Source organism: Lepisma saccharinum, chromosome 25 (genome assembly GCF_977018435.1).
Source record: "Lepisma saccharinum chromosome 25, izLepSacc3.1, whole genome shotgun sequence".
Taxonomy (NCBI): domain Eukaryota; kingdom Metazoa; phylum Arthropoda; class Insecta; order Zygentoma; family Lepismatidae; genus Lepisma; species Lepisma saccharinum.
The window spans coordinates 7,513,722-7,541,152 of NC_139253.1; the positions used below are offsets into that span (position 1 = coordinate 7,513,722).

Here is a 27,431-nt window from a genome sequence, read left to right on the forward strand (position 1 = left end):
TCAAAAGTAAAGATTATTATTCGTTTAACTTAGCCCACGAGTGCTTATCAGAAAAAAATAAACATTTTTCCTTAATTTTCTTCTACAGGTAAGCCCGGGAACTGTTGGCGTGGATGAGAAGTTATGCCTCTCTAATGACACAAATTACAGCAATGATTACCTGAAGTATGTTAGTGAGACACTACAAATCTACGCAAGACTGCATAACGCTACGCAGTTCAATGCATCTGCTAAAGTTGATGGCTTTAAGAGAGTAGAATGCGCCATTTTGAAGGTTAGTTGGAAACACTGTAGCTGTAATTACTAGACTATTTGTGTAAATTGTGAGCGTACAATTTTCAACTCTGCAATTGCACCTTGCAAAAAAGTTTGTGTTTACATCATGAGATCTGACGTATCCAAACCATACTTTAGATGCTCACAGAACAAGAAACTAACGTCATGATACGTACTGCGCAACTAGCAGTGTTGCCAACTCAATTTACATGAAGCGAAAAATTTATTTTACGAAGCACTGGACACGCTGTTAAAAATTCAGTTTTGTGGGGACTGTGGGACAACATTTTGTACTTTCACGGTTAATATTTCAAAGAATTTATTAATTTCATTTGCATCACGTTCAGGTTAATTCTAATGGTATAATAATGTGTGTACGTACAGTCAGCGGCAAAAGTGTGTTGCTTAACTCTACGCGTAACTCACACATAACGCCTTGCAGAAAAGCGAGCATTTCAGGATCTAGGTGTCCCATTTTTTGCCGCTGACTGTACATATACATGTATACATACGGGTATCGAAAAAGTATAAAGTTCCGACATTTAAAATACATGTGCTTAACTTTGGATAACAACTTATTTTTGTACCGCTGAAAAGATACCTCAAAGGAAAGAAAACGTTAGTAAGAAAAGTTTTTCGTCTTGAAGTTCTCTAGACACTGTGAAAGTTCGTTGGTGTTGCACGGGGAAATTCGGTATATAGTAAAGGAAATGTCACACAATAAGTCTTGTCTAGAGAGGACAACTTCATGCAAAGCTTGAAATCGCTCTTTAGGGACTAGAAAGCTTCTATTTAGGAACTTTCTCAGAAACAAGACTTGCAAAGATAACTTTAGTGGAAAGTGATTGCCCATGCGTTTGGCTTCCGTAACAGAAATCAGGTAAAAACTGAAAAATGTGAAAACATACATCTATGTCTCGGGAATCTCTGGAGCGAGTTTACGAAAACAAGTCTCTGCGTAAGTAGTGACTCGAGAGAGGGTGAGCAAGTGCAGCTACCAGCCGTTTGCACTGCTCTGCTTCGCAAACTCGCTTTCTCCTCTTCTCTACCGTTATGCTCGACCTTTCTCCACATATTTCGGGTAACGTAAAGAATGATCCATCGACAAAACGCAAATAAATCTTCAGGAGTAACCTTGGAAAATGACAGTGTGAACCAGACTGTGTACGCCTCCACTTAGGTACGTTAACACGGCACAAAGTACAACATCATAAGAAGAACATCAGTTGCTATCTTGAACAAAGATTATGTTAATCTTGTTTTCTTCCAGGTGGTTGATCCCAGCCTCAATGTCCCCCACAAGAGAATGTCGATTGTACAGTTGGAAGCAAGATATGATAAAAAGACGGTATGTATTCAGTACCTTAGATTTGACACAATGTTCTGTACGTTGACTCCGACTTCGGGTGGGGGAGAAGGCACTTTCTGCCCCCCCCCCACCAAATTCACGTAGAGGGACAGATATTATATATATTTAGCTACTAACTAACTCCCTAGCCTTCTTAAACCCGAAGGTTCATGGCTGCAGCAACACAGGTCTTCCATCTTTCCCTATCTTGAGCAAGATCTATATACTCTTTTCCATCCCTACCGATTTCCCTTAGGTCCATCTCAACGCTGTCCCTCCATCTTCGTCTTGGCCTTCCTACAGGTCTCTTACCATCAGGTTTCCCAACAAGAATCCTGTAAACTCCTATTTCCTCTCCCATTCGTGCCACATGGCCTGCCCACCTAAGTCTTCTTGATTTAATTATTCTAATAATATCTGGGCATGAATACAAATTATGTAGTTCTAAATATTTATATTTAGCTACATATAAAATATTGTTTATGCCAACCTTACCCCCAAAAATTCATTTTAAGTTTGCGCCTCTGATGGCCGCGGTGGCTCAGTCGGTAACGCGTCTGACTACCACCCGGGTTCGATCCCCGGCCGGTTCAAATCCGGTAACTTTTCTAACGATGGAAGCGGCCCCGGCGTCCACCCAGAGTCGAATAACATGGGTACCTGGGGGAAACCCTGGGGGGTAAAGGCGGTCAGGGGCGTGATGCTGATCACATCATCCCACTCACGACCGGATCAAGAAAGTGTGAGGCGTTACCCCCACACCCCCTATACGCCTTCATGGCGTGGTGCTATGCACAGGGGAGCACTTTGCCTTTTACCTTTGCCTCTGATGGCAACTGTTCAGGTGTTTATCAGTGTAGGACCTGCTTTAGACGGAAACATTTCCTCTAACACTTATGCGAGCATAAATACCTCCAAAAATCTTGTAGCATTTTTTATAGCAGACACGGAACCTTTTCCGTCGTCGCCTTGTAATCAAGGGGTCCCGGGTTCGATACCCGGTGGAGGCATATTCGGATCCCACTTTAAGGTGCAGGTCCAGTCCCGATTAGCCTTACTGTGCATAAAGTGGACTTAAAACACCAACTTAACAAAATAACGGAAGCATGTCACCTAACATTCCGGTTACCATTTGCGCATACGAGTTTAATTTAATAACTACAGTAAAACCTCGTTAATCCGGACTAATGGCTGGGGATAAGTTGACCGGTTTAACGAAAGTCAGGATTAACTGAAATAACCTAAAATAACAGTAGAAAGTGCATTAAAACTCCGTTTATAGCAACAAAACACGTTTATTATGGTGTATTTAAAGGGCATAGGTCTAAATAGTACACTATAATCTACAGTATAGTACAAAGTCTGCGGGAAACAGAATTTCATCAGTGGTTGACTACCCTTTTTTTTGGGAAGTTTTCTTGTTGACTTCTAGCCACATTTAAAATCTTGCATTTTTTCTTTATTCTTTGGCTGTCCGGATTAAGCGAATTTTGCCTTATCGGGGTCCGCATTAATGAGGTTTTACTGTAATACATTTAAAAGAGAAAAATGGTTATTTAAATGGCGAGAGATCGTGTAAACAGACTTAAATTTTATATATACCCTATACGTTTTTGTAACGTTAAGTAGCCACCCATCTCGCCTATATACTGAGATATTTCTGTCCATTAGCCAGTGCCCGGTGTGTACAATTGAAACAACTAATTTATTCTTCCATACGTGTACTATATACGTTTTAAAGTATGCATTTAAGCAGTGCAACTGATTTGTACCTAACACCTATTTTCAGGAAACGTTTTTCCTCTCGGTTGAATAGATATCGGATTTTGAAAACGTGAAGTGACACACTGCTTCCATCTCACTCGGCCGCCATTACACCTGCACTCGTGACCTAGAGCTCGTTTTTGATTGGCTATGCTACGCGAAATGCCAAGGAAATTAGAGTCGATTCTATCTGTGAAAATGCCATGGAGTATGCTTTCGTCTAAAGCGATCCGTACAGAGGCTGATGGAGTGAAAGAAATGAGACGTATGTGGGTTGTTTCAATTCTAGGATAGCCGTCGGCCTTGGGGGAGCAACATACTCCCTAAAATCATTAAAGTGGAGAAAAAAATATTATTTTCATTTAATGAAAAGTAACATTTACACAGATTTGGAGAAATCAGAGCTTGGAAGTTTTTTTTCCTCATATATATTCTAGGCAGTCATCTTCATATCAAGAAATAAAGAACAATAAGTATATTGTTTGAGAATGTTCATTTTCGAAGAAAGAGTCATTCTTATTGTGTATTGTTAGCATTGGAATATTTTTTGATTCCAGAATTTTCTTTTCATTAAATTCGCTTGGTTCGTTTGATATATAATCCGACAATTAAGTAGTAAGTTAAATTTCTATTATGCTAGTTGTGAGTGCCATCTGTGAGGCATTTTCACAGTACAGTGGGATACTCATCCTACAGTTTGATAACACCTCATGAACATACGTCGCTAGGCATGCTGGGAGAGGTGTCGCCATGTCATGAAGGAAGCATAATGGCGTAGTTGAAATTAAGAGTTGCACGACCGTGCTATAAAGTCACATAGAGAATGTAAAGGTAGGACTGCCTGTCTCGGTCATTGTGGAGAGGTAGTTTAATCCACATTATTTCTTGTAGCATTTACTTTTAAAACGCAAATAGAAACTTCGTTAATTAGTGGTGGATATACGTGAAAATACACATGGAAAGAACTGTCACCTGATAATTTAGATATTCGTTTTTCTCTTGATAATTTATGTAGCTAATACTTATGTTCATTCTTTCAATAGATTGATTGGTTGACACTACTCAGGATGTCGACTGGATTCAAAAACCTTGCCTATGAAACAGAAGTAATTCTCACACATGCCGAGTATTTTCAGGAATTGATCAACATGTTGGAAGAGAGTATCATTGGTAAGAAATAGTATGGTTGTATTGCATTATTGTTATTACTTAATTATTCTTATTGTATTTGATCAGAACCGCTGTGTTGATGGGGTGTCAGGTTGCCACACGGGAGACTCGGGGGGGGGGGGTGTATTTCCAGATGGGAATTCTTTCAGCAATGTTCCTGGATTTAGCGTCTCTTGGGTTCACCCAGCCTCAAATAAATAAAGGCAGAAGGAGCATGATGCTCACCACATCACCTGCACATAATCCCATATGTTATCACGTCAGTGGGTATCTGCATTCCATTACACGTTATCCATGCAATCAAAAATTATCTTATTCTTTCGGGTCAAGCAGTGTGTATACAAAACAGACGAACGATGAACGTTCTTGCCTTTGGTGCGAGCAATCCCGTTCCGGGTTCGATCCCGAAGGGAACACCAAAATTTAAGTGTTGACTCAGAATCGTGGGGACAATTGTGGAGAGCCAGAAGAAAAGTAGAACTAGATACTAGCCTCAGAATGTTCTATTTAAAATATTAAAAATGAGTAACTGTCTATTTTTTCACAGTTCATTATCTAGAAGCAAGGATAATATTGGAAGTGGGTCAATATGCCCATGAAGAACTGCTCAAGGTTGCACTCAAGTACTCCAGAGCTTCTGAGCTCATTGTAAATAACAGGTAATTTTCCATCTTTCTTGAAGTCAAATAATAGGTATATTCATTCTATTGCTTTTTAGTATTCAAATAAAAGTATTTTCTATCCATTGTTTTCTAATGTTTTCTTTATTGGCGTGGGCTAGATTCAGCCTGAGGCTGTTCTACCACCAAACTAAGTCATGGAATACACAAACGTATATTTCTGTTAAAATAATAGGTAGCCTACAAACAAATCGAAGATTTAAGACAAAAGCTACCAAACTTCAACACGTACCAGTTAATAAGAAATCCAGAGCACTTTACGTTACTAAACGACTTAACAAACCTGGTGTCGAAAGAGGAACATTCCCTCTTCAAATCCGGCATCACTCACCTCCCCATTCAACCCCTACCTCCGGAATGTAATATAACCCCCAGAAGATCACAAAGAATCCACATTCGACAAACTCAACAACAACAACAACAGGACATCCCTCCTTCGGACTAAGATCAGCAAGAGGATAATGAAGCAGAACTTCCCACAGGAACATCAAGAAGGATACACTAATACACAAGACAGTGATACGGCAGAAAAAAAAAGGTTACGCCTCCTCGGAGAAAGGCAAAGGATAACACTGCAAGGATTCAACCCAGGTACCAACCGAATTCAACCCAGATTTTTCTTTTTCGTTTCTTTCTCGTTACTAAACACTCTGCAAACTCCTCTCACTGATTCTTGACAATTCTCCATATTTCCACTAACGAACGTACTAATGTACCCGATACTTCCCAGGAAATCCCTCCCTCCCTACTTCTTTCCTTCCTCATGATGTCCCGGGTACCAACCGTCGTACCGATGTTCATCCCTGTCCGACCAACTCTTGCTGGTCTCCCGCAAGTCTCCTTGCATCAGGTACCACTCGTTCTTTCAGATCTCTTCCTACTATTAATACGTACATCTCAAAGCCAATAATACTCTCACTATCTCAGACATAACATACTAGAACATAGACCCTGCTTAACATTCATAGAATCGTGTTAATGTCCATCCCTCATCTAATTCATCAACACTAATGTATACGACACACAATAAATCTTATCCTAACAAAACATTACCCACCCAATTACACACTTATGTAATTTCGTATCTGTGTTCATAAATAATATTAATGTTAAACACTAACACATATTTACTTCCTACTATTACTAACCTTTATCTTAATCTTCTTACCTTGTAGAATGATGTAAAACCAACTTTGTTCAGGAAAACCGAACAAATTTGGTTCTTCACACTGGGGCATTCATGCCAATGTCACAGTGAATTATTGTAATGAAAAATGGAAAATAAAGGATGAATCAAAGAAAAGCGGGGAATCCGTAAAAATTAGCGGAATTGACGCCCTGGATTAATTTTCAGGTACCAGGGCATAAGCGTATACCTCCGAAAGTAGTTTGACTACTTTTTCATAAAATATTAATCTTTCTATGTAACCATATTTTGTATATTGTTTAGGAAAATAAAATTACTTACCATTGTTTTCATCTAGAGAAAGAATAGGCATTTTCTTTTCTTGGTTTCCTATAAGTCAAAAAATATGTTTTATCTTTCTTATTTTCTAGGGAACAATGGTATTTCTTTCCATTGTTTACTAGAAGTCAAACAAAAGGTATTTTCTTACCGTTATTTTATTTTGTAATAGTTATTAAATAGGTATTTTCTTCCATTGCTATTGGAATCTCGCCTATGGTGACAGCGTAAAAGATATTAATGTAGTAATAATAGTAGTAGCAGTAGGTTTCTTGTGGTGTTTCTGAAATGCTCACTCTATTTTGCAGATCAGATTACTGTGCGTCTTTCGTGAACGATTTCATGGGATTAGCTGTCACAGCCCAGCAAATTTATCATGGCTACCTCAATATATCGCACGACAGTCGTGAAAAGGCAAGTACAAATATCTTCCTAGCCTATTTAACCTAATTTTATGATTTAAGTATTGGAAATTCTTATCTATGGTCTATTGTTGAATATATTAATGTTTTCGTTGTGCTTTCCAAAGTGGCTTTCGTATACATAATTTCGTAAGTGTTTTTATTTGTCATAATTGCAGGTTGACGTTATGATAACAAAACTGAAAGAAGTTTTCAAGGAGTTCTTTGACAATTCGACCTTCATAGATGAAAGCAGTAGATATTTTATCCAACAAAAAATGGATGATATGGAATTATTTATTGGCTACCCGCACTGGATTACAAACGAGGAACTTCTGACAAAGTACTACAGCGGTGTAAGTAATATTTTTACTAGGCTCCATTCAAGTACTTGTGTTATCACTGAAATGAAGAATTCTAGGGGTGTTCGGGAAAGAGTCGCTTACGTCACAAACTTCGATTTTCTGTTTCTCTCATTTAAGACACACTGAATCAATTAATGAAAATGTTATAAGTATAATTTTGTATTTGGCACCTGTAAAGATTATAAACAGTCACGATCCAACATGTCTGTAATGTTTGCTGTTAAAATAATTAACATTGAAAACTGTCTGCTGAAAAATTGCATTTTTTGACGTAAGTGCTTTTTTCCAGAACAGCTTCATTGTGTTTATTTACTGTTCACATCAAATTCTGACTGTCTCCAGCGGCGTAGCTAGGATTTCTTTTCGGGTGGAGCTCAGCTTTCAATTTTTAAAAAGTATGTTGGAAAATGTAGAAAATAGTACAGAAGTACGTAGCAACTTTCAATGTATGACAATAGTAATTCTCTGCATGTTGGTGACAGTGGTTCTACATTAAAATGCAAAATTAATTGTGTAATGTCCTGGGTATTACACTATAGTTTTTTGTTATTTAGTTGAAATCATGATTATTCGTTTTTCAATTTGTCAAATGTTTAAGATGTCACAGGCAACTATAGTGTAAATCACCAAACCTGAGTAAATTTATTTATGAGTATTTAAACTCATAACCAATTAACCTTCTGTAAACAAACCGTCTCATCGATTCGATGTATCACTCCGCGTCAGCTGATTCATGACCGCCGACTACCGCAATAGAACTCGCCATGTTGAAAGTGGCACTACTTCCTTGCTGTTCACATGATTATTTTTAGAAAATAACCAATGTTATAAAATATCATTATGTACACAAATCTCTAAGCTCATTGAAAGTTACAATGCACATTCCTACAAAATGTTCACACTTATCTTGCCTTGCCATGTCACCAAGTTATTTTACGAAGTGCACTATATTTGGCGGAACAAAAATCGTTATTAGGATGCTTGTCAAAGTTTCCAACCGCAATAAATTTACGAACTTTCATTGTCTTGTTTTGATCACCATCATCAATATATTTATTGGACTTACAGCATTGCATATGGCTGTTTATGCCCATTATATATTTTATTACATAAGATACAATTTACATAAAAGCTACAAACAAATTTCAAATACACTCCTATCTATATCAAACTTTAGGAATATACGTTACCATGTTATATCATTTTGTCCAAAATAATGCAAGTAAATATATTCAATTCGCATGCAAGAAAGAAGCCAAATTTATGGGAAATGGTTACTGGTGCAAAGAAGTAACCATAAAGGCGAAGCAATAAGTACAAAAGAAAGAGCATTGGGTTTAAATGAGACGTCATTTGCGGCAGCGTATTCAATACTACAAATTGCCCGTTGTTTTACCATACGTAATGAATCCTGTAAACATAATTTAACAAACTGAGAGATTTATCAACAAGCTAATAACACTAGTTTGTAAATTGCTGTTATGTGGGTCTACGAAGTATAAACATTTTTATTAAGGTAAAACAGGAAGTTTTGTTTACCACGACTTTTGATTACGTGACGAGAGCAAAACGGATATTCCTAACCAGACTTCAATGTACATAACAATTGGACATTATTCATTGTCTAGTTATTTTAGCTATACTTATTCTAACACTATATTTCGAGAGCTCTCATCTTCAGGTTCGGCCACCTCTGCCACCACAAATCCCACTATTCCAGCAACCTTTGATTTCATATCCACCTCTAAAACTAATACCTTCTCCATAGCGCAGTATTAAATTGTAGTGATGTTACCCAATCTTCTTAAATGGAAGTGCACTTACTCTAGTCGCCTATTTTATCAGTTCATTACCATCAACGTTGTTCGCGTCCTCATCAAAGCGCCATTAATCATTCAGTAGACACGATAATTCACAAGCTTCAGCTGAAGTCACTTCGCAATCTTTCCCGTATCTCGATGTCACTAAAGCATTTGATAAAGTAACGTTGCAAGTTATCCGTTCGACCGTCAAGCGGACGAATTAAAGCGCGAAAGACAAAGCAAGTAGAAACATGCGCAGTATTTTAATTTGTATTCATTAGGTTGTTTTGTTTAATTGTGAGGAATGTTCCAACTCGTAGCAAGCGGGAATTTAGCCATTGGACTCGTCGAGTTGGCGCATGCGCACAAGCGTCGATGGTCGAAACCGACGCGGACCGACTGTGATACACATGTTATGTTAAAACACTCTACATGTGGTGTTCTTAAACGTAAATCTGCCCCCCCTCCAAAATAGAGAAGGAATCGTTGATTTAATGATTGATATGATTTAGTTCACTACGCATTTCTGCCAGCACGGACAAGCGACGGAAAGAACGTATCGGTGAATATGCAGATTTGGACATGGCGTTAGAAATCAGCAATTACACGCAGTAATGAATTCATGGGGTGGCCCTGGGACAAAATTCATCTCCCCCGTAAATTAAGAAATCCCTGCCGAAAAATTCAGCAACCTGGCAGAGCATTCGGAGAAATTGCAATCATGTTCACTTAGTCTTTCTTATGTTCACTTTTAATTTAATGTAGAACATTCTTTCCTGTTTTTTTGTAGTAATAAACAATGGTTAAGTTCTGTTTATAACAAAAAGTCAAAATAACGAACGCATTAATTAAATTATTGTCTGCTTTGCTAACTCTAAACTAAGAAATATGATGGTTCCGGATACGATTCAAGCTTGTGTGAAGATGTCAACTGAGGGGGATGAGGAACCTACAGAAAGTTTCATAGTTGATGTCATCTACAGATATGCTGTAGAAAACCTAGATGGCTTAATTTGCTGTAAATGTAAATTATTGCATTCTTAAAATGATAGTTAATTATAACCAATTACACTTAATTTAATTACATGTCAAATGTAAGGAACAATTTACAAATATTAGTATTTACAAGTATTGTTTTATCTGTATTATGATACCTATGACACCCCCCCAGTGATGTCCTCCCGGAGGAAAGTGACTGGAGCGCTACGTCGCCAGGGGTCCCGGGTTCGAATCCTGGCCTGGGCATGGATGTTTGTGATTGTCCATTCATCAATTTCATCATATCATCACGCATCCCCATCTTCGCAAAATTAGCCAAAAGTGGCACAAGAAGCGAAGTAAAATAAAGGAAATTAAAAATCAAAGAAAGTGACTGGATTCAACACTGATTACACGCATGATTTTATCAATTGATGTATTTGTTTTTTGTGTGTATGAATAGCACTTGAATAGCTTTCCTTAACTTATTTATAGTTTCACTTTTATGGAAATATGTATGTGTGTGTGTGTGTGTATATATATATATATATATATATATGTCAGTTTTTAATTGAGTTTCTCTTTCCTTTGTAGCTTCATATAGATCCGGGAATTTTTTTCAACAATGTTGTGCAGCTGTACAATTGGACCCAGAACCAACAATTCAACAACCTCTTCGACAGCAATAACATAACAAAGTATGTATACATTTCTATGCAATATTTTTCATCAAGTGTAGAGTAAGGTGGGGCAAGACTGCGCAGTTTGAGTTCATAATTTTATATTCAAGCTATGAAACTACAGACACACATGAAAAATGCAATACACATTGCACTATCCTTTGCTGACTCACAGTAAATTTCCGAAAGCTGAATGAACAATATTTCTGCATGAAATAATTACAAAACCGTGACCATGCAAATGAGCAGTCTTACCCGCACCGCGGGGTAAGACTAAGATCAAGTTGGGGTAAGAATGCGCACTTTCTACACAGTCACATTTGTATAAAAAGAAACACAAATCACCTAAAAAAGTTCTTCTATCATATGGGATACATTTCTCGTGGCATTCTCACAGTAGGCACAATGAATTCCGTCCTTCACTTGGGTTAGGAATCGCTAACACAGATCACAAATAAAGGTTCCTGTTTCATACGAGGTGCAATTTTCATGCCACCACTCGTCACATGTGGAACTCTGGATCCAATCCTCTACTGGAGGATCGCTGTACTTCTCATTACAACCTGGGCAATTGTACTCTTTCTTCTGGCGTTTTCTGCTTGCAACATCTTCTTCAACAATGATGTTCCGTTTCTGTTTCCCCTGAACTTTCTTCTTACTCTTCTCAGCCAAGGAGGCTTCCAAGTTGACTTTGAATGGAGATCCAGTTAACACCTGAGACTGCCTTCCCTTTCGTCGGCGGTGCTGAATATGCTCTGCACGTGGAAGTGGTGATATCTGGTTAACGGAAATGTGCCCGTATGATCCAGTATTGTTAACCCCACTTGTTGAAGGCTGCTCACCTGGAGTTGGAGCTGATACATTTGTCACAGTAGAGGGAAGAAACTCGTCCTCAGTGAAGATGTCTTGATTGAATGGGCATAATTCAGTCACTTCAAAGCCCTTAATGGCATTCCCAACTGTAGCTGCCTTCCCATATTCCTTTGTAAAAATGGATGCCACTTGGAAAACTGTGATTGGGCGACCCGGATGGTTACTCATCCACTTATCACACTCAGATGAATGAAACGACTTCAGTGGACCAAAAAATGATCTAATGGCTGGGCCTTGCAAGCCACACACTTGTGGGGTAAAATTGTGCACGTGCGCAGTCTTGCCCCGTGCTGCTTTCCTGAACAAATCACGTGATGCTGCCCAGCCATTGCACAAAGCAATGGAAACTAATACACAGGTGGGCTCGGCATTAACACAGCTCCTTCTATCCATCAACATCGTAATATTGTATACATTCACAGTGACGTAGTACTCAAAACACGAAGTACCAAAATAAATAGCAAACACCCTCAAAATCTTTTCACTTACTTCTCTCAGCACAACGAATTTCAAACGTATCTTCACCACTGTCCACAGCTAGCTATCATCTTGGACGAAGTAACGGTGGCGCAGTGGTGCCAACTGTGTGTGATTTTCACATCGAAAAACCGGTGCGCAGTATTACCCGCCGCGCAGTCTTACCCCACCTTACTCTAAGTAAAGCACACATTTATTAGAGAAAATTTTCAACAATTGTAAATGTTCACAATGTTTATAGTAACTACATTATATTGAGTTTTAAAATTATTTTTAATTATTCTGAAAACGATCGTTTCGTTTGTTTGCATTAGGTCCTTGAGCAAATTATGAAAGTTAATATATGGTGTAACTCATTTAAAATTATAATAGTCTTTTTTATATATGTAATCTGTCCTATTGAATATTAGGTTCAAGGCTGGAGGTAAAAAAGTACTACATAGTATTACCGGAAATGGTTAACTGGTTAACGATAACTGTTATATGGTGGCGTGGGGGCTTAGCGAACGTGGGCAGTGCTTAAATAGGTTTCAGTCTGTAACCGTAACAAATCACAAATGAATAGACACCAGTTCTACTACTAATAATAATAACTCACTTTGTTTTTAAAGGTTTGAGTAAGTAAGTAAGTAAGTAAAAGTGTACAACTCTCTCTTGATTATTCTTATCCGTCTGTGCGTATCACTTCATCTATTTAGGAAAAATGCGGTATTATGTCATGAACAACATACCTAATTATACCTATGTGTGAGATATTGATAATTAAGTTGTGCAAAAGAATTCAATGTCAATCTGTGCTGCCCAGTCTTGAAATTCACCTCATACTCACGGACGTTTGTAAGATTTTTTCCAGGAAGGGGCAAGCAAGGTATTATTTTTGCAGGAGGGCAAAGGAGGCATATTTTCTCCCATAATAGTAACGCCTCCTCAAAAAACCTGCTTTAGTCTGAAATTATCATGTTCCTTCAATGTCCTGAAAATAATTAACATAAATTACTGTGACTGAAATGAAATTATGTGTGAAATATATGCTTTTTAAGTGCGCATTCATTTTCAAAGAGGGGGTTGGCCCCACCTTGCCCCTCCCTTCCGGACGACATGCTCATACTCCTTTGTATTTTCAGGTGGCTTCCTGTTACCACCCCGCTTGATGTCCATTACGACAAGACATATAATACTCTATGTAAGTTTTTAAATATCTAACTTTAAACTTCTCGTTACAAACAGTCATTAATGCACATATGGAACTCGACAGCGTTTACTTAGGTTGTTTCATTTATATGTATTATATTAATCTAAAAAACAAACATTTGGGCCAAATTATAATGAAAGATATAACATTTTCATTAATTGTTAAGATAGTGGTAGACGCACATTGTATTATGTGACAACTGTTGGTATTCGTGCAAACAGAACCCAAAATGTGTCAATTTATACATAGACCTACATTTTGATTTCAATAACACGTTAACGTGCATAAATTGCAAATGATGCACCTTTTAGTGTGTCAAAATACACATAGAAATGTATTGATATTGATTGATATGTTGCTTTAAGTCCACTTTATGCACAGTAAGGCTAATAGTTTACAGGCTACAGTTTAAAGTGGGATCCGAACCACTTGTGCCTCCACCGGGTATCGAACCCGGGACCCCTTGATTACAAGGCGACGACGCTACCACTGCGCCATTGGGGAGGCCCCACATAGAAATGTATTAAATGGTATTTATATGAAATGAATTTCTGTATCAGACTCATTTCGAAGATAACAAAATTACACATTCAACTGTGTCAATTGATGCATTAAAAGCTGAAAGTTTGTTATCTTCGAAATGATCTTGTCTGATCTTCCAAATTGATGCATTTTAGTGCATCAAACGGAACTTCATCTCATAAAAATACCATTTAATACATTCCTATGTGTATTTTGACACACTAAAAGGTGCATGATTTGCAATTTATGCACGTTAACGTGTTATTGAAATCAAAATGTAGATCTATGTATAAGTTGACACGTTTTGGGTTCTGTGTGTGGTAACCTACTTTTTGTAAACTTGACATCAAAACAAACTTCCACATAGACAGAAAAAGCTGAAAATCTCTTTGATTTTATGATCAACTTGTTCTACTTGTAAAGTGCTATGACCGGACCTAGAGTTAATGTAGCTTTTATTGCAAAAGCTTCACAAACATTAAACGTGGTAAATGCTCCAATAATTTAAAACCGAAAATTTATCCCAAGTATGACCCAGTACGTCTATGTGAGGTTTTGCAGTATTACCACTCAGTGCAGCAAAGCGCCCATACATATATGAAAAAAGGATGACTTGAAACCTTAGAATTAGCGAGTGTAGAGAAACGTGGAAGTAAAAGCATATAAAACTAATTGTAAATAGATATACTCACGGTACAAGAATGCAACAGAACAATACAGACAAGATTCAACACTTCAAAGCTTCACAATGACAATCAAACTTTATAACTAAGCTTAGGAATTGATAATTAGTATCTTTACATGCACATGTATTATATTAGTATACAAACTATCATGCAAGCTATTGAAAGTACTTGCATAGAGGCTCGAGCTTTGATTCTTGTATCACAGGAAGCAATTTCACCTATGCCACGAAATTACAAACTTATTCATGGATAATTGGGATTTCTTCATATGTCTCATGAACGAAAGAATGACTACTTGAATCTGTATCCAAAATAATACATAAAAGATTATACAATGTACTTTACTCAGGGATGTTAAGCATGTTCAGTTTTATAAAATACTATTTGCAGCTCTTGTGTTGTTATATATAATAATACCTAATAAAGTTTATGAAACAATGTGCCTATTAATATTCAACATTTATGATTATCTAATATCAGGCAAATGTCGTTGGTGTAGCCACGCACCCTACTCGATTATAACAAATCTCCCCTTCTCCTTTTTGAGAAACACGAAATACTAACCAGTTTTCTACCTGACTTTTACAATACGTGATAATATGCTTAAAATACGCAGAAACGCATAAAACACGTAAATGCACGCAACGCGGTACCAAAACAAGGTTTTCACAGTTGGTTTTGATGCACAAATGTCAAGAAAAGGCCATGAATTTAATCAGGTATATGCGTTATCGTAATGTTACTACAATCTCTTCTTGAACATCGTCGAATATCTACATTACGGATTGCTGCAATGAGAAGACAATAGATCTGTGCTAACGAAACAACACGATCACTCTGACGTGTACTTCAACATCGCATTATTTCCTTTGCTTCAAAATTCAATAGCTAGAATGCCTCTTCAAGACTAAATTCTCGTAGAACATGCACTGCATACAACCACTTACCTTACATGTGACCTTACAATAGCTCCATTCACGTTGTCGTGGATAATACCCTCGCAGAATACGGTAGCTTGCACACTGCATGTGTACTAGTTTCAAGCTTATATTAACCCAAAACAGCACAAATATGAACGAAAGATTTCCTTCGTTCCGACACTAGTCACCCTACGAAGGACAATTATCCAAGCGTCCCCTCACCTCTGCTTTTCACCAGAAGGTGTTCAACTTACGTGAAATACTCCTTCTTTACCGAACGTTCTAGCTTTCGAATATCAAATACTTTGCTCAAATAAACATTATTGACCTTTTACAAATGACACGACAGTTCCATTATAAAAAAATTGAAACAGTAATACACTCAGACACATAAATGTTAATCAAAAACAAGCCCGGATTATTTTTATAACACGTGAATACAATCACAAACAAGCTCGGACTATTTTGTATAAATTGGGGCTCGTATCAATCTGCGCGATCTCACGTCCCAAGAAAAGTAGGTCAACAGATATTCGGGTAGGGAGAACATCCTCAGTTTGCAAATCAAACACGACTAACCCTCTATTCTTTCTTAACCAAACGGCTCATGAAAGATCGCCAATTAATATAACTGTAAATTTTCCACTCACAAGCTTCACCAACGCCATCTATTGAGCATAAAATCAGATTACTGTTAATTTTATGGCCTAATTTATGATCTATTACTATTTTAATTCAGTTTATTTTCTACACTGTAATGATAATGAATTGAAATAAAAACGTCAATAAGTAGTGCTTCGAATCAACATGATTCTATTCCTTTAAACAACACAGGATGTGGAATAAATATTAATGAAAATAGGAATGGATAATTTGTCTACTATTATATTTACCGTTGGTGTTGCAAAGAATGAAAAGGAATTTATTTGTCTTTTCTTCTTACAGATTTACCATCTTCCATTTTCCAAGAGTATCTGCCACAGCTTACTTCTGAGTAAGTACAATAGCCATTGTATTGATTCCGTATAGCGGATATACAGAGTACGTTAAAAAAAACCTACAAATTTCACAGCGAGTAGAAATCACCTGGAAGAGACAAAAAGCATTTTCATGGAAACAAATTTAGTCTAATATAAAGAGAAGGTTAATATGATATACAATGTAATATTAAGAAAATACAAAACACTTAATACATATTGCAAAGAAATTATTAAAAGATGCATGACGCAGATAGAAAATGACATCATCTGTACCATAAAATAATAGTTTTAACAACACACAATTCGGTTTTAATTCAACGGCTTTTAGTTAACCGCAATTGATGTAATTTTAATAATTTAGCTTTTGAAACTATATTTGTGATACACACAGCTGTAATTTATAATTATTATATGTTTTTAAGTACAATGAAATATTTAAATTTCAGTTTAAAAGCTCTTTCTTTGTGCCTGAATGTTGAATTATACGCCTATATTGTTCATGTACAAACTTATGTCTATTGTTCAATATTCCAAGAAGTTACTAGCGCCATCTTTACTTCTTATTCTAACCATTGCACAAAGCTGACGGCATAGTTTCGCCCCATTTTTGTAAATTAACAGGCAAACAGTTAACTTTTAACGGTGGAATAATGTAATTTATAAGTTAACTTCTGACAGTGTAGAGGGAAATATGTATTATAAAATATTGACAAACTTTTGTACATATACACTATGTAACATTCTCATTCGTACACGCGGATTTTCAAAGAAAATGCTTTAATATCTGAAAGGAAATATACTCTTTTGAAATTGTTTCTTTACAATTCAATAACTAATATCATTAGGAACATAAAATCTTATCCAAATTCTGTATAACCAATTACAATAATAAATTAAATGAAACTGAAAGAAAAACATGCCATTTTTTGTACAACTTTTCTATTCGTACACTTAATAATATAAAGGAAAAAAGTATATTCAGAGCAAATTGACTAACAGTTCTCATACTTTGATGCGTATCCTTTGGCTTTAATTACTGCTTGACACCTGTCCTTCATAGAATTAACCAGTTTCCGACATTTTTCAGAGCCTATTTTATTCCACTCGGCTTGCACAACAGTTTTCAACTCTGTTTGGACTTGACGCCTGCTTTATGGACTCGCCTCTTCAAAATTGCCCATAAATGCTTAATGGGATTTAAGTCTGGACTTTGAGCTGGTGTTTGTAGTAGTTTGGGCACATTCCACATTAGCCAATTCATGTTAACTAGCGCCTTATGCTTACTGTCATTGTCTTGTTGGAATCTGTAGATAGGCGGCATGTCCATATTTTGGGCACTCTGCTTTACATTGTTCTTCAATATGTCCAAATAGACATATGCATCCATGATATCATCAATAAACTGGATGGTACCAACACCTTTGGACGACATACAGCCCCAAATCATTAATGACCCACCACCGTGTTTAACTGTTGGAACTGTGTTAATGTGATCATTGTCTTTATTTGATTTTCTCCAGACCCTATTTATCCCATCTGACCCGTATATATTAAGCTTGGACTCGTCTGACCATATGACACTATCCCAAAATTCCTGGTCCTTGTGGATGTGCTCTTTCGCGAATGAAAGTCTATTCCTGCGATTCACCTTATTTACATACGACCTCTTTCGTGGTGTTCTGCCATGATATCCATGCTTCCACAAGGCACGTCGGACAGTTTGATCGGACATCATCTTGCCAGCAACATTTCCTATTAACGGTCGTAACTGAGGAACACTTAGTCGGGGGTTTTCTCGCACTCTCTTTTGGTTTTCTCTGCACATTCTGTGTTGAACCTTCCTCTCTAAGATTTACTATGTATTGAACTGTGGAGTGTGATTTATTGACTGTTTGTCCATTTTTTCTTAACGAATAACCTCTAAGGGCCAAATTTATAATAACATTCTTCAGATCGGAACTAAGTTCCTTCACATTGCCCATTTGGAACACGCTGATAGATAGACGATAGGCCTACAACAATACCTACGCCAGCATCCCGCTTGACGGGGAGCGCGCCTGCATGTTCAAATATGTTACGAAGTTGCAAACTGCACGAAATCCCCCGAATAGCGGTGGCGCTGTATGCGAGGAAGATTGAAACTCTTGCCTGTACGAATAACAATGTTGCACGAAACAGCGTGTTTTTCTCTTTTCACACAAATTATATGCTCTGTTTATACACTTTGAACTTACATTTTTATTGACATTTGTTGGTGAAACCTTCATTAACATTAATTTCCCGGTACATATGAAAATGATAATATTTGCTAGTAGATATGACATTTTATCCTCGGAAATTCTATGTGTACGAATAACAATGTTACATACTGTAGTTTCAAACGTGTAGATTGATTGATTAGGTTTATTTTACTTTGCTTTTCTGCCACTTTTGGCTAATCGCGAAGACGAGGATGAGTGATGATATGATGAAACTGTTGAAGGGACACTCGCAAAGAACACCCACAACTAAGCCGGGATTCGAATCCGGGACCCATGGTGTCGTAGCGCGTTGTACTAACCACACAACCAAGGAGGTCGGTAGTTTCAAACGTGTATAAATATTTTAAGCACTATGAATTTAATAAATTTTATAAATAAATCTGTGTAATACATTTATAAGTCGAACTTGAAACATTGCAACGTTCTAGGTTGGTAACATTGCTATCTTTAATCTACTATTGTTACTTAATTTATCCTTGTATTTTTGTCTTGTTCGCAGCGCTATGCTGTATGGATCAGTTGGTGTATTAATTGCTAAGGAGCTTGTAAATGGAGTAGTGTTATACGGTGAGTACACACTTTACCACCCTTTCCATAAATATCCAACACATGTAAGAGATAATTACATGGAAGCAGCTGATTGCATCGTTCACACTCCCTTCGTTATGCTACGGTTGACAATTCGACGACAGCGCAAGAGGGGTTATTTCTTTTTGATACTAGAGCTGTACCCAGTGGCGTGCCCAGGATTTTCCAAAAGAGGCGGTTATACTTTTCTTAGTAGTCATACCTCATTTTGCCATTTTCCTGCCTTTATAGTTCTTTTAGGAATACTGGGTCGAAGGGGGGGGGGGGGGTTGTTATGACACGCACAATTCCCCGTTTGGCACGCCACTAGTTGTACCTGAACCAAGTTATCTTGTAACGCCGCTTCGTTTAGTTGTGGTTAGTCTCTGCCAGACATTATACATGAGAACATGCGTATTCCAAAGTAAAGGTATAATCCATTATATTTAACAGATAAATGTAAACGAGAAGGTCTAAATATGGGCGAAGGTTTAAATATGGGTTTTGGAGTTATCAGCGCTCCCGGGTGTTGCAGCCTGGCAGTGGGTATTGGAACTGGTTATCTGTCAAGGACAAAGGTTGCGGCGCCAAATCGCAAGAGAAAGTGGTGGTTAGTTTCGACTTTGGACGCTGTTATAGAATTGCGACCTCCGAAAACTCTTTGCAGGTATGTTTTAACTCAGCGTTTTCTGAATTCTCATCTGCTTTGTATAGGTTATGATATTAGCGGTACATAAAACAAATGTGAGCTTTTATAATGCCATGATTTGTTAAATATGTACCACAGAGAGCAAAAAAAAAAAAATGAAGAAGAAAAATAGCGTGATGGTCTAAATATGGGCTATGAGATGAGGTCTAATGTTGAGATCACATTTTCAACAAATATTTCGATGTTTTTCTTAATTTCGATTTTTCCCATTCCGCGTGATTTTCAAAACAACACATTATTCATAAATATGAATTTTATAATTTTTTAGCGATAAATGACTGTTTTCAAAATTTTAATTTCTTTTTGTGATATTGCCACTAGTAGCCCATATTTAGACCACAATTTTGAAATACATCATTTTACCATTTTTTGGAAATTGCTTTTTTTTAAAGAAAAAATGTAGACCTTCTATACTTTAGCATGCTATTACATTTAAGTATATATTTCATAGATATGCATTTTAAAGGCAGATGCTTGATATATTTTTTCTTTCCTCCGAAAACGACAACATAAAAAGGGGGGCCCATACTTAGACCTTTTCCTCTATATATCTGTTGTAGGTAGGCAAATGCTGGTAACGAAATTTTTATAGTTGACTGCTACCAACATGTAAAACATTCCTTTGTGTGCAAGTAGAAATTACACAGATTAAAACAATAGTCATTAATTATTACCTAATTTCTTAACTAAACAATGAAAGGATAATGTGTACCATACTTCGTCATTATCGTAACCTATTGTTATAATGGCTGATCAACATCTTATTTCTTCATTAGGTAATGGTGACGTCACAGAGAAAGTTGACAATGCAGAAGAAACACAGAATGCAGTTCATTGTTTCCTGGCGCAACATGGCGAATATCTGGAGATGGTAAATGTTTCAGTAAGTAAGACTGGTAACTATTTAATATTAATGACAATAGATGTCACTAACTTTCAGATACATTGTAGAAAGTTACTACATTAAAAAGTTGACCATTGCCGTCTACAAGGTATCTAAATTTTAAGAATAGAATACGTATTTTGTAATTTTACTGTAACTTCAAATAGTGTAGGTCCCATAACTTGTCGTTTCTGTGTACTGGACAAAGTTCATATATCGGAGACAAACAATGCAAGATAAGATAATAAGAACACGAGAAGGAAGGACAGCGTAGATAAATAGGAAGATATTTTTAGGCCTAAAACTCTAGATATCACCAGTCACATAGTTTAAAACCGGAAACAAAATTTATATTCCACAAATAAAATTTGTTTGACATTTTTTCTAAATGAAGGTAAACATGGATGATTTGTAGCAAATTTAGAGTGAATAGCACAAATAAATATTGTAGTATTTATAGAGAGAAGATTGTAAATATGGATGAAAAGATATCGGAACGTTATGCGAATAAGGTATTAAGAAGGTATAGAGTGGAAAGGAAATAGAAGGGATAGTCACAGAAAAGCCTTAAAAGTACTCTCTTCCCCCCTCTCCCCATAATGTTTCCCCTTTCTTTTCTCTATTTTTTCTATCTCTTTCATTTTTCTATTTCTTTTTTTCTTTCTCTCTCTCTCTATCTGTCCATATTGTCTCTATCTTCTCTTCTCTCTTCTATGTTGTTTTTATTTCTTTTTCTTTGAATATATACATATACATATACATATACATATATATATATATATATATATATATATATATATATATATATATATATATATATATATATATATACCGGGTGTCCCAGAAGTATTTCCCTGATTACAAACTTTATTCATATCCGCTATATGCAAGGTAGAGATGTGAAAGTGGTGCCAAAATGTTGGAAAACAAACCAAGTTTATTTGTTGAAGGTTTCAGTAATGTGGCTGCAGTGTAGCAGTGCCAGTGCCAAGGAATCCGGAATTAATGTTCTTGACATCGGGTGGCATCTTTCCATACAATGTTTCTTGGACTTGACAGGATTTGCGAATAAAGATAAATTCCATTTTTTAAATACCAACTTATCGATGGTAGATATTTTAGACGAAAGAATTCTGTACATTCTGTACTCTGCACTGTTATTGGTGACCGGGTCTCGTGATACCAGAAGACACGCTGAGTTCTTTCCTGATTTGTGAACATTTCCGGTTTTCTGGGCACTGGCACTGCTACACTACAACCACGTTACTCAAACCTGCAACAAAAAAACTTTGTTAGTTTTCCAACATTTTGGCACCACTTTCACATCTCTACCTGGCATATAGCGGATATGAATAAAGTTTGTAATCAGGGAAAGACTCCTGGGACACCCGGTATATTTTTTTCCATATTGTCTTTCTTTCTTTCCTCTCTCTCTCTCTCTCTGTCTCTCCATATTGTTTTCTCTTGTTTCTCTCTCTTTTTCTATATTCTCATTTCTTCTTTCTTCCTGTATTCTTCTTTATCCGTCTTCTCTTCCGTCTCTCCCCCTTTCACTTTTCAATGTCTCTCTCCCTGTTCCCCTCTCTTTCCCTTCTTTCCTGTATCATACACATAATGTTTATGTAGATAATTTACGTTTGACATTCCTATGTTATTAATAGTTAACAAACTTTTTCACCAGAAGTAGTTGTTAAATTACTATTTTCTGTCTCCTCTCCACTCTCTCCATAAGGTATAAAATCAAGTTTAATTATAATCATTTCCTCGCAAAAGTGAAAGTTGCAAATGCATGTTGTTTTTCAGGACAGCGAGTCGTACTCAGTCCACAGTATCATAGCCTACAGTGAAGGCCTGAGGCTGGCCCACTCGGCGTACAGGAGGCGTGCTGACTCAGCGAAAGAGGAGACGGGTGTGCCAGGGTTGAAACTCTACACGCAGGAGCAGCTGTTTTTCACGTCGTTCGCAAATGTAAGTGGTCACACGATGTTCAAGTTAGGAGAGGAGAGAGAGCTCCCATGCATTTCGCTGACGAATTGATATAATCAAAATACTTTATTAGTTGTACCTTTACGTTAAAGGAAAAAAGTGACTGAAGTTAGGGATGACCAGAAAATCCAGATTTTAAATGATTCGTTATCCGTTTCGGATGCAACAGATAATCCGAATATATGGATAATTCTGATATCCAGACAATCTGCATATCGGATATGTGGATAATTCGTATAATCCGATTATCCATCCAGATAATCCGTATATGATAATATCCGATATTTGAAATCCGGCTAAAATTTTATGCGGATTTCGCCAACCCTAGTTGAAATCACCACCAAGTTGTGACGCGTTCCCGAGATGCAACTGCAACAGCCAGAGATGCTACGCAGAAGACACATAGTTCGTAGACACACAGACTGCCACGCGGCAGAACCTGGTTCGATTCTCGTGTTCGTGGTTTCAGTTTTGAATTTCCAGCAATATCCCTGCACGAAGTGGCTCTGGGATTCACTCAACCTCTAATAAATTAGTATAAAAGGGGGGTAAGGATGCCGGAGCATGGTGCTGATCACATGACCATCACAAATGCCTGAGATTTTGAATGTGTACCGTTATGTGCCTTCTCAACATGTTGCAATGTACAGGGATTAGAAATGAGTTATATTAATTATTGATCGAAGAGTTGAAACCACGGATTCAATTTTGACATTTCCTATTCTCCCAATAGATGGCAGCAGAAGCTTAAATATTATTTAAATGTCACTTGTGCATCATAGAGTAAGAGTACATTAAACTAAATTAGAAATCTTTTAGAGTTTGTATACAGTCTACAAAATTATTTTCTAAAATGCATCTTACCTTTTACTGTTCCAGTACCTTGTAGGCACGCTATTGATACACCATGTATCTATTATTGGGGGAGAAAGGTTACAAGTTAAAAAAAAGTGTGTTTTACAAAATGAAAAAAATATGGAGTGTCATGTAGCATATTTACCAGTTACGCGGGCCACTGCAATGTCTCAAAAAATGAACAAAACTTTGTGCACTCTGGATTCACAATTTAAGGAGGAAGCGTACACTGGGTGTCGAACCGGAATCCCTTAATTACAAAACGAAGCATAGATGCAATTTTGCTTTAACTTCTATTTTGGCCTTCACTGAAGGCGACTGGAAGTCAACCAAGGTTCAGGTCTTTCACCCCAGAAACTTCAATATTGCAGGCCAACGTGGCTGTGGCGCCTGGACTTGCAGCCAGTATGATCCTCTGTGTGGCTTGTGTTGTCCATATATATGTTTGTGTGTTCATCCATATCACCATCCATCCTCATCTTCGCCATTAGCAAAAATGGCGGAGAAGCGAAGCAAAATAAACCAAATCAAAAGTCGCTTCGGGCGAAATTAAACATATACCCCTCCGAAGAACAGATGTAATAAAGTGTGAACAATTTGAATTGTCAATGTCTTCGTTATATAATTCTTTCCCATCTTTGACTCTCTTTCAGTTTCACTGTGGATATTCAAGCCTGAACGAAGAAGCGTTTCAAGTTACAGAGGCCTTGAGAAATTACATGGAATTTGCAGAACTGTGGAAGTGTCCCAAGGATTCGAGAATGAGTTCAAGTCACAAATGTGGCCTGTCGTGACATTTCTGTTCCGTAATTGTGATTCACCTACGAGAAAGCCAAAGATAGACATTTTGTGACGTGTGGCTGGAGAGAAAACAATCACGAATGAACACCTCCTGTTAGATTTCATCTAAAGAATGATTTTTTTACCCAGTTAATGGAATGAAATGAATTGTTTTGCATAATGCGTACTATTTAATTTACCTTTCTTTTCGAAATGCCCTGTAGAAAGATGATATATTAATGTGATGAAAAATATGAAAAATATAAATTGAAAGAATCAGAGGGGGGGATAGTGCCAAAACCATGTTTTTTTTTATCACCACGCACTCTCATCAAATGATACGACATGGAAGACAGTTACGGAGATTAAGACAGATTGTTGCTGTGTGTTGTGTTCATAGTATAAAGATGGCTAAATGGTTAGCTCGGATTTAACCTAACAGTTTATATTCTGTGGCTTTGTGGGTATGGATTGTGAAGTAATTGTGTACATGTTGAACAGTTGTAGGAAAATGTATATTTTATAAATATAGTGTCTATTCAAAAACATGTAGTTAATTTTTTGACAGGTTGGACTACAGTGTAGTTGTGTAGTGTTGTCACTACACAATACAAGTGACATTACGAGTGTAATGCAGATTTTCGGAATCATTTAACTTTAAACGTCTGCGTTTCTTGTTGAATCCTTGAATTCTTACATGCAATTTGATTGTAAATAATGTACAATTTTAGAATAAAGCGAATATTTTATAATATACAGCTTCTATTGTTTTGTAGCTGTTCCTATCGCTCATATTTCGTATCAGTTATTTCGTTATCTCCTAATTAATTTCGCATTATTTTTTTCTACAGTTAATACTGTAGATGTTATCACAGTGATCTTTATTGCCGACGCTGTTATTTGTCCTGCTAATCCATTCTTATTCACTTGTGTTTATTATTTCGGCGCTTAAACCTTTTAATGGATATTGATTTCGCGTTTAAACAATTTCACTGTAAGCTCTCGCTCTTAATCAGTTTAATCTTTATTTATTTGAAGATTAATCCTTTCCTTGTTTCATCTAATTCATATTCCTGTCATGACAACCGCTCTTGATCGATTTATTGAGTATATTTCTTTCGCACACAATTAAAATTCATTTTGTCATCATCACCGACCGCACAAACTTTTCTAAAGAGGGAAGGGTGGTTGAAATCCCAAGTTCCCTATTACAGTCCAGCAGAATTAACTTGAGAGAAATGGCCGCTCTGTGAGTGATGCAACTGCGCTCGAATTGGCTAGAGCGGGGGACTTCCCGCTGTAACGGGCCAACGGAAACTCCAGAGTAGCGGGGAAGTCCCCGCTCCAGCCAATTCGAGCGCAGTTGCATCACTCGCAGAGCGGCCATTTCTCTCGAGTTAATTCTGCTGGACTGTAGTATGATTACGGGTTTCTGCGAAATGGAAATGTCGTAGGGAAATCAGAGAGAGAGAGAGAGAGGGGGGGATAAAGGAACGACACAGAGAGAAAAGAACAAAGAAAATAAAACGGGGGAGGGGGCAATTTGCAAATATTATAACTAGGTCTCGGAAGTTGAGGAAAAATCCTTTATTTTCCCTAGTGTCCGAAGACGAGGCCCAACATAATATATGTTCATTTTGGGTCATTGTAGGCCAGAAAAAGGTGGTTTTTATTTGTCCTTTTTTGCTTTTTTCGGCGTTTTTTGTCTTATTGGTCCTTTTTTAGCATTCTTTTAGGTCTTAACAGCTTTTTTGTGCAACTTCACCTTCTTTCGACTACGTTTTTACTTCCCATTCTCAATTCGAATCATCATCAGTTCATCACCTCTTAAACATCCTTTCTGCAGTAATAAAAAAATATATATATATATTTGAACCATGCCTGAAACGAAAGAAAAACATTTTTGGACGACTGAAGCAGGTACGGTACAAGATCCTTTAACCGTAACTTGTCTGGAAGGTCGCGCTGTAAGTGGCAACTTTCTCTTGTTTAGAAGCTTTCAGCACGGTGTATACGACCAGACAGCACGCGCCTCCAAAGATCTCAAGTCAGATAAGGAGGTGCCGCGCATATTCATTAAATATGTAATTAAAATTGAAGTTATTAATTAATTTGGATCACATTTATATGTCCTTTTTTCCGTTTCTAGGTCCTTTTTTGATATTTTTAGCTCTTTTTATAGGTCTTTTTTTGGCAATTTATAGGAGAACGCATTGCAAGATGGTGGACATAAATCGGGTTATCTTTAAATTCGAAATCGACTCCTATTTGTCTAGCCTACAATTTCGTAGATTAAGGATAAAAAATCAGGGATATTTTAGGTCATAACTTGAGCTATTACAGGATGTAGTACTAACACTGTCGCATTTTAATCAAGGGGTCCCGGGATCGATTCCCAGTGGAGGAAAATTGCACATGGTAAAAATCTTGACCGATTAGTTTTTTACACTTAGGATTGGGGGAGGGTCGAAATAGGGGCACGTGTGACCACATATCAGAAGTTGTAAGCTGAAATTCATACAGGAACTAGATACCTTGGATAACTAATAAGTAGGGAGCGGAAGTTGATGACCTAAAAAATATAGGTATATGACCTATAGAATTTCGTAAAAATGAGGAAGAATGACGTAAAAATTCAAAAAATGACCATTAAATTTGTGAGTTAAAAATTGAAATGAAAAGGAAATTATACAAAATTTAATCTTTCTTTCAAAAAGAAAAGGCACCAAATGATATCACAAGCACATTCAATTAAAATATGCAACGAGGATTTCCAATGGAAACAACCGAATAATTTTAAAACAATTTAAT

At 37.0% G+C, this 27,431-nt stretch overlaps 1 protein-coding gene across 1 annotated transcript in view; it reads left to right on the forward strand.

Annotated features, from left to right (window-relative positions):
• Nucleotides 1-25,374, forward strand: part of LOC145978592 (neprilysin-1-like) — a 48,977-nt gene extending 23,603 nt beyond the window's left edge. The window contains exons 8-20 of the mRNA XM_083111300.1: nucleotides 89-274; nucleotides 1,547-1,624; nucleotides 4,432-4,558; nucleotides 5,106-5,217; nucleotides 7,012-7,117; nucleotides 7,284-7,460; nucleotides 10,844-10,947; nucleotides 13,404-13,462; nucleotides 16,545-16,593; nucleotides 19,340-19,407; nucleotides 20,893-20,999; nucleotides 22,803-22,967; nucleotides 24,494-25,374. Of these exons, the coding sequence (XP_082967426.1) occupies nucleotides 89-274; nucleotides 1,547-1,624; nucleotides 4,432-4,558; nucleotides 5,106-5,217; nucleotides 7,012-7,117; nucleotides 7,284-7,460; nucleotides 10,844-10,947; nucleotides 13,404-13,462; nucleotides 16,545-16,593; nucleotides 19,340-19,407; nucleotides 20,893-20,999; nucleotides 22,803-22,967; nucleotides 24,494-24,634 (1,479 nt within the window). The 3' untranslated portion in view covers nucleotides 24,635-25,374. The remainder of the gene's footprint in view (nucleotides 1-88; nucleotides 275-1,546; nucleotides 1,625-4,431; nucleotides 4,559-5,105; nucleotides 5,218-7,011; nucleotides 7,118-7,283; nucleotides 7,461-10,843; nucleotides 10,948-13,403; nucleotides 13,463-16,544; nucleotides 16,594-19,339; nucleotides 19,408-20,892; nucleotides 21,000-22,802; nucleotides 22,968-24,493) is intronic.
• Nucleotides 25,375-27,431: the final 2,057 nt, after the last annotated feature.